At 42.7% G+C, this 13,125-nt stretch overlaps 2 protein-coding genes across 2 annotated transcripts in view; both read right to left on the reverse strand.

Annotated features, from left to right (window-relative positions):
- LOC124122871 (cell adhesion molecule-related/down-regulated by oncogenes-like) overlaps positions 1 to 13,125 on the reverse strand; it is a 346,871-nt gene that overhangs the window by 227,387 nt on the left and 106,359 nt on the right. The window lies entirely within an intron of this gene.
- LOC125377262 (proline-rich extensin-like protein EPR1) lies at positions 6,118 to 10,330 on the reverse strand. The gene is made up of 4 exons (XM_048390144.1): positions 10,310 to 10,330; positions 8,028 to 8,369; positions 7,023 to 7,891; positions 6,118 to 6,406 (listed from the first exon to the last, which is right to left on the reverse strand). The coding sequence occupies exons 1-4, from the start codon at positions 10,328 to 10,330 to the stop codon at positions 6,118 to 6,120; spliced, it is 1,521 nt and encodes a 506-aa protein (XP_048246101.1).

Genomic DNA, 13,125 nt, shown 5'->3' on the forward strand with positions numbered 1-13,125 from the left:
TACTTGACACGAATGGGGGCTCCCACATTTAGCTTTCAGTCGTGAACAAGGTGTTCCTATAGAGCTACAATGACAGAACGTGGTATTAATTATCAAATATGAAAGAAGAACAGTTGTGTGGCATTCTGAAAACATCGAGTCAATTTCCACAAATTGTGTTTCCTAAAGCCAAAACCTTGACAGCCTGGCACTCAATATGGGCTTGGGTTGCGCTTTTGAAATTTGCAGATTACAATTTTCTTTTGGCATGTCAAGGTTTGATCATGCTGTGAAATACATAATTAGTTGTGAGTTAATAGTACATTACAGAAATCTGACATTAGCTGTGTCGGTTATTGCATTCAAGAAAATAATTGACTTTTCTTTAACAATTCAAGTGACATTTCTATTCAGATCTAAAGTTACACAAATATTTCAGTTCTATTCTCCAGTGTTCATCCTTCATGTTGGAATTTTTAAACTTGACAAATTATTTCAATGACATATATCATAAGTATAATAATTTAAAATAGCAAAAGAGAAGAAATGATGTCATCTACACATGTAACCAAGGTCCTATTTTTCAATTTAAATTATTCATCTATTTCTCAAATAGGGATTCAAGCCCAAGATCAGTTGATCTGCTATGTTATAACATCACAATGATTTATATCGGCAAGTCTACATCAGTTGATCTGCTGGTATAACATCACAATGACTTATATCGGCAAGTTGAGATCAGTTGATCTCCTGGTATAACATCACAATGATCTATATCGGCAAGTCTAGATCAGTTGATCTCCTGGTATAACATCACAATGATTTATATCAGCAAGTCTAGATCAGTTGGTCTCCTGGTATAACATCACAATGATTTATATCGGCAAGTCTTGATCAGTTGATCTCCTGGTATAACATCACAATGATTTATATCAGCACGACTAGATCAGTTGGTCTCCTGGTGTAACATCACAATGATTTATATCGGCAAGTCTAGATCAGTTGATCTGCTGGTATAACATCACAATGATTTATATCGGCAAGTCTAGATCAGTTGATCTCCTGGTGTAACATCACAATGATATATATCGGCAAGTCTAGATCAGTTGATCTGCTGGTATAACATCACAATGACTTATATCGGCAAGTCTTGATCAGTTGATCTGCTGGTATAACATCACAATGATCTATATCAGCAAGTCTAGATCAGTTGATCTCCTGGTATAACATCACAATGACTTATATCGGCAAGTCTAGATCAGTTGATCTCCTGGTATAACATCACAATGATCTATATCAGCAAGTCTAGATCAGTTGATCTGCTGGTATAACATCACAATGATTTATATCAGCAAGTCTAGATCAGTTGATCTGCTGGTATAACATCACAATGACTTATATCGGCAAGTCTAAATCAGTTGATCTCCTGGTATAACATCACAATGATTTATATCGGCAAGTCTAGATCAGTTGATCTCCTGGTATAACATCACAATGATCTATATCGGCAAGTCTAGATCAGTTGATCTCCTGGTATAACATCACAATGATTTATATCGGCAAGTCTAGATCAGTTGATCTGCTGGTATAACATCACAATGATTTATATCGGCAAGTCTAGATCAGTTGATCTCCTGGTATAACATCACAATGATCTATATCCGCAAGTCTAGATCAGTTGATCTCCTGGTATAACATCACAATGATCTATATCGGCAAGTTGAGATCAGTTAATCTCCTGGTATAACATCACAATGATTTATATCGGCAAGTCTAGATCAGTTGATCTGCTGGTATAATATTACAATGATTTATATCAGCAAGTCTAGATCAGTTGATCTGCTGGTATAACATCACAATGATCTATATCGGCAAGTCTAGATCAGTTGATCTGCTGGTATAACATCACAATGACTTATATCAGCAAGTCTAGATCAGTTGATCTGCTGGTATAACATCACAATGATTTATATCAGCAAGTCTACATCAGTTGATCTGCTGGTATAACATCACAATGATTTATATCAGCAAGTCTAGATCAGCTGATCTGCTAGTATAACATCATAATGATTCATATTGTCAAGTCTAGATCAGTTGATCTGCTTGTATAATATTACAATGATTTATAACAGCAAGTCTAGATCAGTTGGTCTGCAAGCTTAAAATTACAATGATTTATATTGGCAAGTCTACATCAGTTGGTCTGCTAACTTAGAACATTACAATGATTTATTTCGGCAAATCTTGGAGTTTTAATCTTTATCAACTTATGTTGATTATTTGATATTAAAAGTCACTCAGTTCGCAACATAAATTGTATCATGTGAGTCTTTGGCAAGAACAACAAATGTTTGGCATTCCTAAAAGACGCCATTTAAGATACAGAAACATGTGAGGATAATAATCTCTCCATCATATCAAGTCCTTCTTACAATTATTAGAATATTTTCACTCAAAGTAACAGCTTTTGAAACTGCATAGGAATACTATGTTTGAGTAAAGGCACCATTTGTCATATAGCGCCAATTACCAAGTTCATTTGATCAGTTTACTGCAATGATAATGTTGGCCATAATACTCTAGTCATATCAAGTTAAAGTTTGTTTGTTTGTTTGTTGTATAATACCGTTCTCAGCAATATTCCAACTCTATGACAGCGGTCTATAAAATAATCGAGTCTGGACCAGACAATCCAATGATTGACATCATGAGCATCAATCCACGCAATTAGGATCGATGACATGTATCAATTAAGTCAGCGAGCCTGACCAACCACCCGATCTCGTTAGTCGCCTCTTACGACAAGCATAGTCACCTTTTTTGGGTTGCTGAAGACATATTCTACACCGGATCTTCACAAGTTAAAACATGATTCTTTCGTATCACTATAGTTAATATGTCATGCCAGATTATCTATAGTACCATAAACTACAGTTATAAAGAACTCAAGGGGACCAGTAAGTTTAGTTCGCAATAACTGTAGTTCGTTATAAGCATATATACAACAAATGGCTGGGACTAAAAAATAAGTTCGTTATATCGGTCACGTCATTATAAGCGTGTTCGTTATAAACGTAGTTCACTGCAATATGAAAGAATCAGGTGTTGTTTTAACTTGTTTGGAGTAGAATATGACAAATACTTGTATTGTTTTGTATGGATAAATGACCTGCTGATCCATGTGTTGACACAGGGCATTGCAATCCCCTGTAAATCGCTCACCCCGAAAAGAGTGAGTGAGTGAGTGAGTTAGGTTTAACGCCGCTTTTAACAATATTCCAGTTATATCGCGGCGTGTCAGCTTAATGTGGGAGGAAAGCCCGAAGTGATGCAGGTCTCAGACGTTTACCACTTCGGTGAAACCAACGAGCACGGGTATGGTGCTGACAAACCTAGAAACATAATTGGGGCGAACCTGGATTCGAACCCACAATCATAGGTTTCTGGCGTGACCAAGGGACGCAACTCTGCACAGCGAATCGCGGCGCCTTAGACAACTGGGCCACCCGTGCCCCCCCACCCCGAAAAGGGGGTCTTGAGCTGGTGTGCACTTATTAAAGTGAGGCCGGTAGATCTCCTCCATCACCTCCAAATAAACGAGTGTGACCCCACGATGTCGTGGTCCTCGTCAACTGTAAGCCCTCATCAAGGGACATTCACATCTATGCTAATGGCATTGCCCTGTGGCCAGGATGTCGTTTTTTACTCTGACAATGATAACTGTACGTGTGTAACTTGAAAAAAGACAAAGCCAGTGGAAGATTGGGGAACAGCAAGAGGAGATAAGTGTCTAGCTGATGAAGGGAAGTGGGGAGGGTAGTGGCGCCTTGTACCCCCATTAGGGGGAGACGGGGGTGATTAATGATGCCGGGGACACCTCCCTTAAAGCTCCTTTCTCATGCTCAGATTCATAATAAGCTCCCTCTGGTGGCCAAAAGTATTCTGGTCACGCCCCAGTCGTTTCACAACAGGTGTAGGGGCACCTTGCCAGGCAGCTGACAGAGGATAGCTGACACAGTGACCCTGGTGAATACATTCACCTCTTTATCCTGGACACTACATCCTTGCCAGAATCCTGAGAATGATAGCTGATATTGTGACCCTTGTGAATACATTCAACTCTCTATATTGGACACAACATCCTTGCCAGAATCCTGAGAATGATAGCTGAAATTGTGACCCTTGTGAATACATTCAACTCTTTATACTGGACACTACATCCTTGCCAGAATCCTGAAAATGATAGCTGAAATTGTGACCCTGGTGAATACATTCACCTCATTATACTGGACACTCCATCTCAACTGGATGTTAACCAATCATGACTGTGGCCCTGATCAATATATCCACCCAATCAAAATGAAACCTACATTTCTTGCAAGACAGTTAGAATATTGTGACCTTGTGTATCCACACACCTGTTTATAGAGGACATGCTTCTAATCCCCAGGTGTACAGGTACATTGGACGCAATACTTCAAGGACTTATTAATGTACTGCACTATGCCCTGACTTGTAATCTGATACACCTATTATCATGTTAATCTGACACGCCTTCCTGACATTCGTCCCCATACAGTTTCACATTGTATAAAGTTAATCATTGTCAACTCAAAACGCACAATTAAATGACTCATGTGTGTGTCAGCATACACTGAGGGGACCAAAACATGTCAATTACATGAGGAAATATTCAAGCGTTAATTTCATAACCACTGACAAAGTTTTTCTGACTTGAATTAACCTACAAACTCACAGTCATCGATCAACCAGATACTGACAATTATATTCACTTAATCGTGTGTGCAGGAAAATCGGCAAATTATTCACCGAGTGTCAAATTCTGACACAAAACTGGTACATATTTAAACACACAGACTGTCTGTTCCACAGGCAGAAAGAAGGCTTTCCACGATCCACCAGAGCAAATCCTGCGTGTACAATACCCCTTCCTGGGGTTGCCTGCACGTGGTAGGCTTGGCCTTACCGTGTTTGTGACAAACATTCTACAACAACACAAGTCAAACTGATAAATGTTGTTGAGAATAGGCATTGTGGGAGTAACAAAGTCTCCCCCGAGGGGGCCGGGGCTGTGGAGCTGGTGCAGACTGGCAGCTCCCTAGGGCTCCACTTACGTATATATGCATGACAGCCAGTCCGCTCAGTCACCCATATTCTGTACTTCGGATCGGAGATTTGATATTCGGTGAAAGAGACGAACTTTTGTTTGAGGATATTTTTAAAAACTGCTTTAAGATAACAATTTCTTTATCTTAAAGGGGGTGATGACACATTTTCCAGCATTTTTTTTTTTCGAAATAATCCCAGCCCCGCAACCAATATGAAAATGGTCGGTCCCCTGCCACAGTTGAACTCTCAGCAGAGAAAGCCAATGGGTGGTGGGTGAGCGGGTGGATCGGCATTTGGGTGAGTGGGTGGATGAGCAGGTGGGTGGCCGCGGGTGGGATGGACGTTTGGGGATCAGCGTTTGGGTGAGAGCAGATGGATGGGCGGATGGATGAGCAGGTGGGTGGGCGAGGGTGGGCGAGGGTGGGATGGGCATTTGGGTGCGCGGATGTATGGGCGTTTGGGTGTGCAGGTGGATTGGCGTTTGGGTGAGCAGATGGATGAGCGGGTGGACGGGCGTTTGGGTGAGCGGGTGGATCAGCGTTTGGGTGAGCAGGTGGATATGCATTTGGGTGAGCAGATGGATGAGCTGTTTGATCAGCATGTGAGTTAATGTTTGGGTGAGCGGGTGGCTGAGCGGGTGGCTGAGTTTATTGAGTGAGTTTATTTTCAGATTACAGATTTGACAGATTCAAAATACAAAATCAGAAAATGGTGACTTCTTGTCTTATTTTGCTTTCTCATTGATGAAAAAGAAATCATCCAAATCATCATCAAACATAATCCCATTTTCATGAAAATCAGCATCCTGAACACCATCATCACTGAGATCCCCACCACTCCACTGTCAGCAGCAAGTTGCCCTTCCCACCCTGCCAGGCATACTGAAGATATTGAATGCTGAAGACCAGTGTTATTAGCAGGAGAATGTCCACTGGAGATTCCAACATGCCAGCTCTATTGGAACCAGATGGGCAGGCAAACATCAGCCTGGATGAAACTGGCTACATTTCATAACACAGCAGACAGCAGGGGCCTGAATAACACAGCAGACAGGGTCTGACACTGGAGTCTGAATAACACAGCAGACAGGGTCTGATACTGGTGGAGCCTCAATAACACAGCAGACAGGGTCTGATACTGGAGTCTGAATAACACAGCAGACAGGGTCTGATACTGGTGGAGCCTCAATAACACAGCAGACAGGGTCTGATACTGGTGGAGCCTGAATAACACAGCAGGCTGGGTCTGATACTGGAGTCTGAATAACACAGCAGACAGGGTCTGATACTGATGGAGCCTGAATAACACAGCAGACAGGGTCTGATACTGGTGGAGCCTACATAACACAGTAGACAGGGTCTGATAACTGGTGGAGCCCGAATAACACAGCAGACAGGGTCTGACACTGGTGGAGCCTAAATAACACAGCAGACAGGGTCTGATACTGGTGGAGCCTACATAACACAGTAGACAGGGTCTGATAACTGGTGGAGCCTGAATAACACAGCAGACAGGGTCTGATACTGGTGGAGCCTGAATAACACAGCAGACAGGGTCTGACACTGGTGGAGCCTGAATAACACAGCAGACAGGGGCTGACACTGGTGGAGTCTGAATAACACAGCAGTCAGGGTCTGATACTGTTAGAGCCTGAATAACACAGCAGACAGAGTCTGACACTGGTGGAGCCTGAATAACACAGCAGACAGGGTCTGACACTGGTGGAGCCTGAATAACACAGCAGACAGGGGCTGACACTGGTGGAGCCTAAATAACACAGCAGTCAGGGGCTGACACTGGTGGAGTCTGAATAACACAGCAGACAGGGGCTGATACTGGTGGAGCCTAAATAACACAGCAGACAGGGTCTGACACTGGTGGAGCCTGAATAACACAGCAGACAGGGTCATTACACTGGTGGAGCCTGAATAACACAGCAGACAGGGGCTGACACTGGTGGAGCCTGAATAACACAGCAGACAGGGGCTGACACTGGTGGAGTCTGAATAACACAGCAGACAGGGTCTGACACTGGTGGAGTCTGAATAACACAGCAGACAGGGTCTGACACTGGTGGAGCCTGAATAACACAGCAGACAGGGGCTGACACTGGTGGAGCCTGAATAACACAGCAGACAGGGGCTGACACTGGTGGAGCCTGAATAACACAGCAGACAGGGGCTGGCACTGGTGGAGTCTGAATTACACAGCAGACAGGGGCTGACACTGGTGGAGTCTGAATAACACAGCAGACAGGGTCTGACACTGGTGGAGCCTGAATAACACAGCAGACAGGGTCTGACACTGGTGGAGCCTGAATAACACAGCAGTCAGGGTCTGACACTGGTGGAGTCTGAATAACACAGCAGTCAGGGTCTGATACTGTTAGAGCCTGAATAACACAGCAGACAGGGTCTGACACTGGTGGAGTCTGAATAACACAGCAGTCAGGGTCTGATACTGTTAGAGCCTGAATAACACAGCAGACAGGGTCTGACACTGGTGGAGCCTGAATAACACAGCAGTCAGGGTCTGATACTGTTAGAGCCTGAATAACACAGCAGACAGGGTCTGACACTGGTGGAGCCTGAATAACACAGCAGACAGGGTCTGACACTGGTGGAGCCTGAATAACACAGCAGACAGGGTCTGACACTGGTGGAGCCTGAATAACACAGCAGACAGGGTCTGACACTGGTGGAGTCTGAATAACACAGCAGACAGGGTCTGACACTGGTGGAGCCTGAATAACACAGCAGACAGGGGCTGATACTGGTGGAGCCTGAATAACACAGCAGACAGGGGCTGACACTGGTGGAGCCTAAATAACACAGCAGACAGGGTCTGACACTGGTGGAGCCTGAATAACACAGCAGACAGGGTCATTACACTGGTGGAGCCTGAATAACACAGCAGACAGGGTCTGACACTGGTGGAGCCTGAATAACACAGCAGACAGGGTCTGACACTGGTGGAGTCTGAATAACACAGCAGACAGGGGCTGATACTGGTGGAGCCTGAATAACACAGCAGACAGGGTCTGATACTGGTGGAGCCTCAATAACACAGCAGACAGGGTCTGATACTGGTGGAGCCTCAATAACACAGCAGACAGCATGGGCCTGAATAACACAGCAGACAGGGTCTGATACTGGAGTCTGAATAACACAGCAGACAGGGTCTGATACTGGAGTCTGAATAACACAGCAGACAGGGTCTGATACTGGTGGAGCCTGAATAACACAGCAGACAGCAGGGGCCTGAATAACACAGCAGACAGGGTCTGTTACTGGAGCCTGAATAACACAGCAGACAGGGTCTGACACTGGTGGAGCCTAAATAACACAGCAGACAGGGTCTATCACGTGACCAGACTTTTCTTTTGTTTGTAAACAAACACACTTATTCTGAAATAAAAACAGGCAGGCCTAATGCAAGCCTTTTGGTGCACCATAGATATTGTTTTGCATAATTATATAGACATACTACGACAACTGCGACAGTGATGTGCATGACAATATAGCTTTACACAAGGTGATCACATCGCTACCTCTCCGTAGGGCTCCGATGACAGGACGTGGAAGATGAAGACACTAATGGAAATAGTTTTTCATGTCTTAGGATATTTTCTCAATGAAAGTTAAACATTTCGTGACGTATGTTTATCTAAATGTGTAAACACATCCAAAATGAAACAGATGAAAAACACACTGGACTGTGTAAGATCATAAGATGTGGCGATGTGGCAGAGCTACTCGGCAGGCCGAAAGGAACACTACGGAAGATTGGCTTCATGTATGACCGACGCATATTAATATTGCAATCTGGGCTGTGAGAAAAACTGGCCTCTAATCAAATCAAGCAGGCAATAAGTATTTTGTAACTCAGCCGAAAAAAATAAGAACAAAAACACAAGACTGAAGCCAGTTTACACTGCACATTACTTGTGTTGTCGGCTTCACTGTACGGAGCTCTATTCTTTTGGTTTGAGAACTGAATCGGGCATGTGACGTCACACACAAAAAAACAATAAGTCCAGGCCGGTACAAACCGCTATGTAAGGGCAATAATATTAACCGTGATGTTAAACCCCATTTCACCTCGCCTCACCACAGTTGAAATAGCATGTTATTTAGACAAGGGGAGATAAGCCAGGTTGTCTACAATCTTTCAAAAGTCAAAACAGCAGCAGCAAGCTTTTTGTATCCTCTTTCCACCAGAGACCAAAGAGTTCCACAAAGGGGAATAAACAGGAATTCTTACAACACTTTTGGGTTTTCCCTTGTAAACAACGACAAAATACCTTGCATATATCAAAAATATTTGGATAGTTGTTTTTCATACAATATATGTTTCACCTTTAATTTCTTCACAAAAAGTGTTTTGGAAGCCCATTTGATTTCCGTTACAGAAATGCCCAATAAATGTGTCATACTTCTCCGCTGAGCTTAACCATCAGTGTTTATAGTAAGTAAAACTAGTGACCTTGTTCAAAATTCCATGATTCATTAGGATGTTAAAACTCCTATCAACAAATATTATAATATATATATTTTAACATGTTTTCTTAAACATATATCATATGGATTATGCTATTTCATATTTGAATCATAAATCAAATGCATTCAAACTTTTGTTTATAACGAAATTCTCATCATGTCATATTAGTCATGTCAAATTATTCACTGCTTATCGAATATAAACCGTATTAAGCACTCCATCCCGCAAAGCAGCCCTGCCTGACAACTTCTACAACAGTCTGTTACTTATCATTAGACCCGTGAAGATTCCGGGTTCAGCAACCCATGCTTGCCGTAAAAGGTGACTATGCTTGTCGTAAAAGGCGACTAACGGGATTGGGTGGTCAGGCTCGCTGACTTGGTTGATGCATGTCATTGAACCCAATTGCGTGGATCGATGCTCATGATATCAATCACTGGATTGTCTGGTCCAGACTCCATTATTTACAGACCGCCATCATATAGCTGGAATATTGCTGAGTGTGGCGTTAAACAACAAACCAACCAAAACCAACTACTTATCATTATGTTAGTGCCATTACTAACCTAAACAAGAACACAAAGTCATCAATAAGGTGAACACTTGTGAATAAATACATAAAACTTGTTGCTATGGAAACCTGAAAAATATTGGTCTAAAAAATCCCAAACAATCAAAAAGCATCAGTTTGACTAGTCACCTTCGAGGCTCCGGCATACATGATCGCGAGAACCAAGTGTTAATATAGAATCGTCAAACTAAAACAAATATGACTTTTAACGAGTCAAAGTATGGCATTTATGATATATGTATCCATTCTCTGTCAAGTTAAGTTTGTTTCAAGGCGTCAATAGTGGTAATCTGAACGAGGTTGCTGTTAATAACGGTGAGTTGTGCGATCTTCCGATCGCTTCACACACAATTTTTCCGAAATTAATTAAAACAATATTAAAAGGAATTTTTGATAAAATTTATTAAATAAGTTACAAACATAAGTCCAGATATACAAAGAACACTTTTTATAGCCAGATAGTGTAATTACATGATTAATTTGCGTACTTCAGTATGGATTTGTTGACAAGGTATTTCTGGTGTTACATGCTCACGGTAATGTCTTTCCGTTTGGGTAAAAACCATCAAAACTCATTATGGCGTGTATAATGTGCACCCCCTCCTACACAGCTGTGTCTTTTGGAAAAAAAAGTGTGCACTATACTCAAGAAAATACGGTATATCGGACACTGCACATGACCATCGAGGTAAACTCAATCATCAGACCGCCTCCGTGGTCTAGTGGTAGAGCGGAAGGTCCGGGGTTCGATCCCCGGCCGTGTCATACCAAAAGACGTTAAAAGATGGTCCTTGTTGTTACCCTGTCTGGCAATCGGCATTAAGGGGCTAAAACAAGGACTGGTCGGCTCAGAGTCAGTATACTGTGTCTGAGTGGGGTATTCATGTTAAACTGCGGCATGGTATCTCAGTGTGCTAGCACTATAAATTGGCATCAGTCCGGACTAGTACAAGCAGCCACACACACACACACGTGCATGCTAGTCGCTATATAAGTGCAATAATCTTGGACGCTGAAGTTAAACCCCATTTCACCACCTCACCATCATCAGGCTGAAATATTAAAAGGCATGGATGCGGGAACACACCACGCCCTGCTACAATAATCAAAATCTCAACCTTTAAAACATATTCATTTTTCAAAGGTCTCAAATTTCTGACACCATACTCAAAATTCTAGATTTATAACCAACCAAGAAAAACATTCAAACAACAGGGCAGCACCACAAACATTATCTCCCAATAACTACCAAGATTTGTTTTCAATGTAGCTCCCTCTAATCAAGCCAATAGACCCAAACACATGACCCCTCTCTTTCTGTGGTGAACCCAATAGAACAGGCCTGGAATTCACTCCGATACTATTTCCCTCACAAATGTCAATGTCTGGCTACATCTACTACTGGTGCACAACTAGCTTTGATGCTTACAGAGGTGTTACTGAGACTTGATGTGTTTATTCGCTAACACAACATCTCAGGGTTCTGACTCCCTCCTGTAATGTACAGTTGGGTTTGGGAGACAGGAAGAGACCGGTGATATGACATTACTGCATTATCAGGGTAACCTGCCTCCAGTCAGCAACAAACACACGGGGAAGAAACGCCATACTTCATAACTGAGGTTGTTGCGTAGTCTGGAGACTCACTTTGTTCCTGTACATCCTACTCAAACAAGGATTTCAAGGATTTCAAGGATTTCACATCGAGGCTACCTTGAAGTATTTCATACCATCAAGGCTACAGTGGTGTATTTCAAAGCTGCAATGGAGTATTTCAAGGCTATAAAGGTTCCATTGGTGTATTTCAAGGATATCTAGGCTATACTGGTGTATTTCTAGGACATCAAGGCTACAATGGTGTATTTCAAGGCCATCTAAGCTACAATGGTGTATTTCAAGGACATCTAAGCTACAATGGTACAATGATCCTTGTAATTAGGATACGATGACATGCACCAACCAAGTAAGCGAGCCTGACCACCCGATTCCGCTAGTCCCCTCTTACATCAAGCATAGTCACCTTTTACGGCAAGCATGGGTTCACAGGTCTACTAATTTGTGAAAGAACCACACATTTGAGATGTGAGCAATGATCCACGCCTACAGGGTACGACGTCCGCAATCACTGACCACCCGATCCACTTGGTCTCTACATACCACCAGCACAGGAGTTTATGGTGACCTACCTCACTAGTTCCTTCAATATTTACCTAATTTCTTCCAGTCAACATCTATATAGATTGGCTACTGCTTCCAGGGATCTGCATACCTAGCAAGTTGGTTTACTTTTTAGCTACAAAGTAAGCTCTTACCCAAATCTGTACGAAGCTTGCTAATCATGATCAAACACACTCCACAATGCCGGGAACGATTCTATTTATCAATTTAATGCTACAGCATGATATCTTGTCCACAAGAAGAAAAGGTGAGGTGAAATGGGGTTTAACGTCGCGTCCAAGATTATTGCACTTATATAGCGACGTGCATGCATGTGTATGTGTGTGTTTGTGTGGTTGCTTGTACTAGTCCGGACTGATGCCAATTAATAGTGCTAGCCCCCTGAGATACCATGCCGCAGTTTAACATGAATACCCCACTCAGACACAGTATACTGACTCCGAGCCGACCTTAGCCCCTTATTGCCGAGCGCCAGACAGGGTAACAACAAGTACCATCTTTTAACGTCTTTTGGTATGACGCGGCTGGGGATCGAACCCCGGACCTTCCGCTCTCCGGGGGGACGCTCTACCACTAGACCACGGAGGCTGTCACCAAGAACAATAAAGTACTGGTCCACAGATAAGTGAGCACTAATCAGGATTTTCATGCTTGTGGTCCAGTGACCAGTAACACCAGAGTGATGCAGAGCTCCAGATAAGCTTTTGGTGTTGTGGGTATTTTACCCATGCATTTTAAAATCATTGGGTATCAGTAATTCTATCTGG

The sequence above is a fragment of the Haliotis rufescens genome, unplaced genomic scaffold (genome assembly GCF_023055435.1).
Source record: "Haliotis rufescens isolate VD_foot unplaced genomic scaffold, xgHalRufe1.0.p SCAF_84, whole genome shotgun sequence".
Lineage (NCBI taxonomy): Eukaryota > Metazoa > Mollusca > Gastropoda > Lepetellida > Haliotidae > Haliotis > Haliotis rufescens.

What these genes read in the sequence shown, in the direction of transcription:
- LOC125377262 (XM_048390144.1), bottom strand. Translation starts at nt 10,330, where the DNA reads ATGTATGCCGGAGCCTCGAAG. An exon ending in TGTATGCCGGAGCCTCGAAG is followed by an intron (nt 8,370 to 10,309) that starts GTGACTAGTCAA and finishes TGTGTTATTCAG; the next exon opens with GCCCCTGCTGTCTGCTGTGT. An exon ending in GTTATTCAGGCTCCACCAGT is followed by an intron (nt 6,407 to 7,022) that starts GTAATGACCCTG and finishes TGTGTTATTCAG; the next exon opens with GCTCCATCAGTATCAGACCC.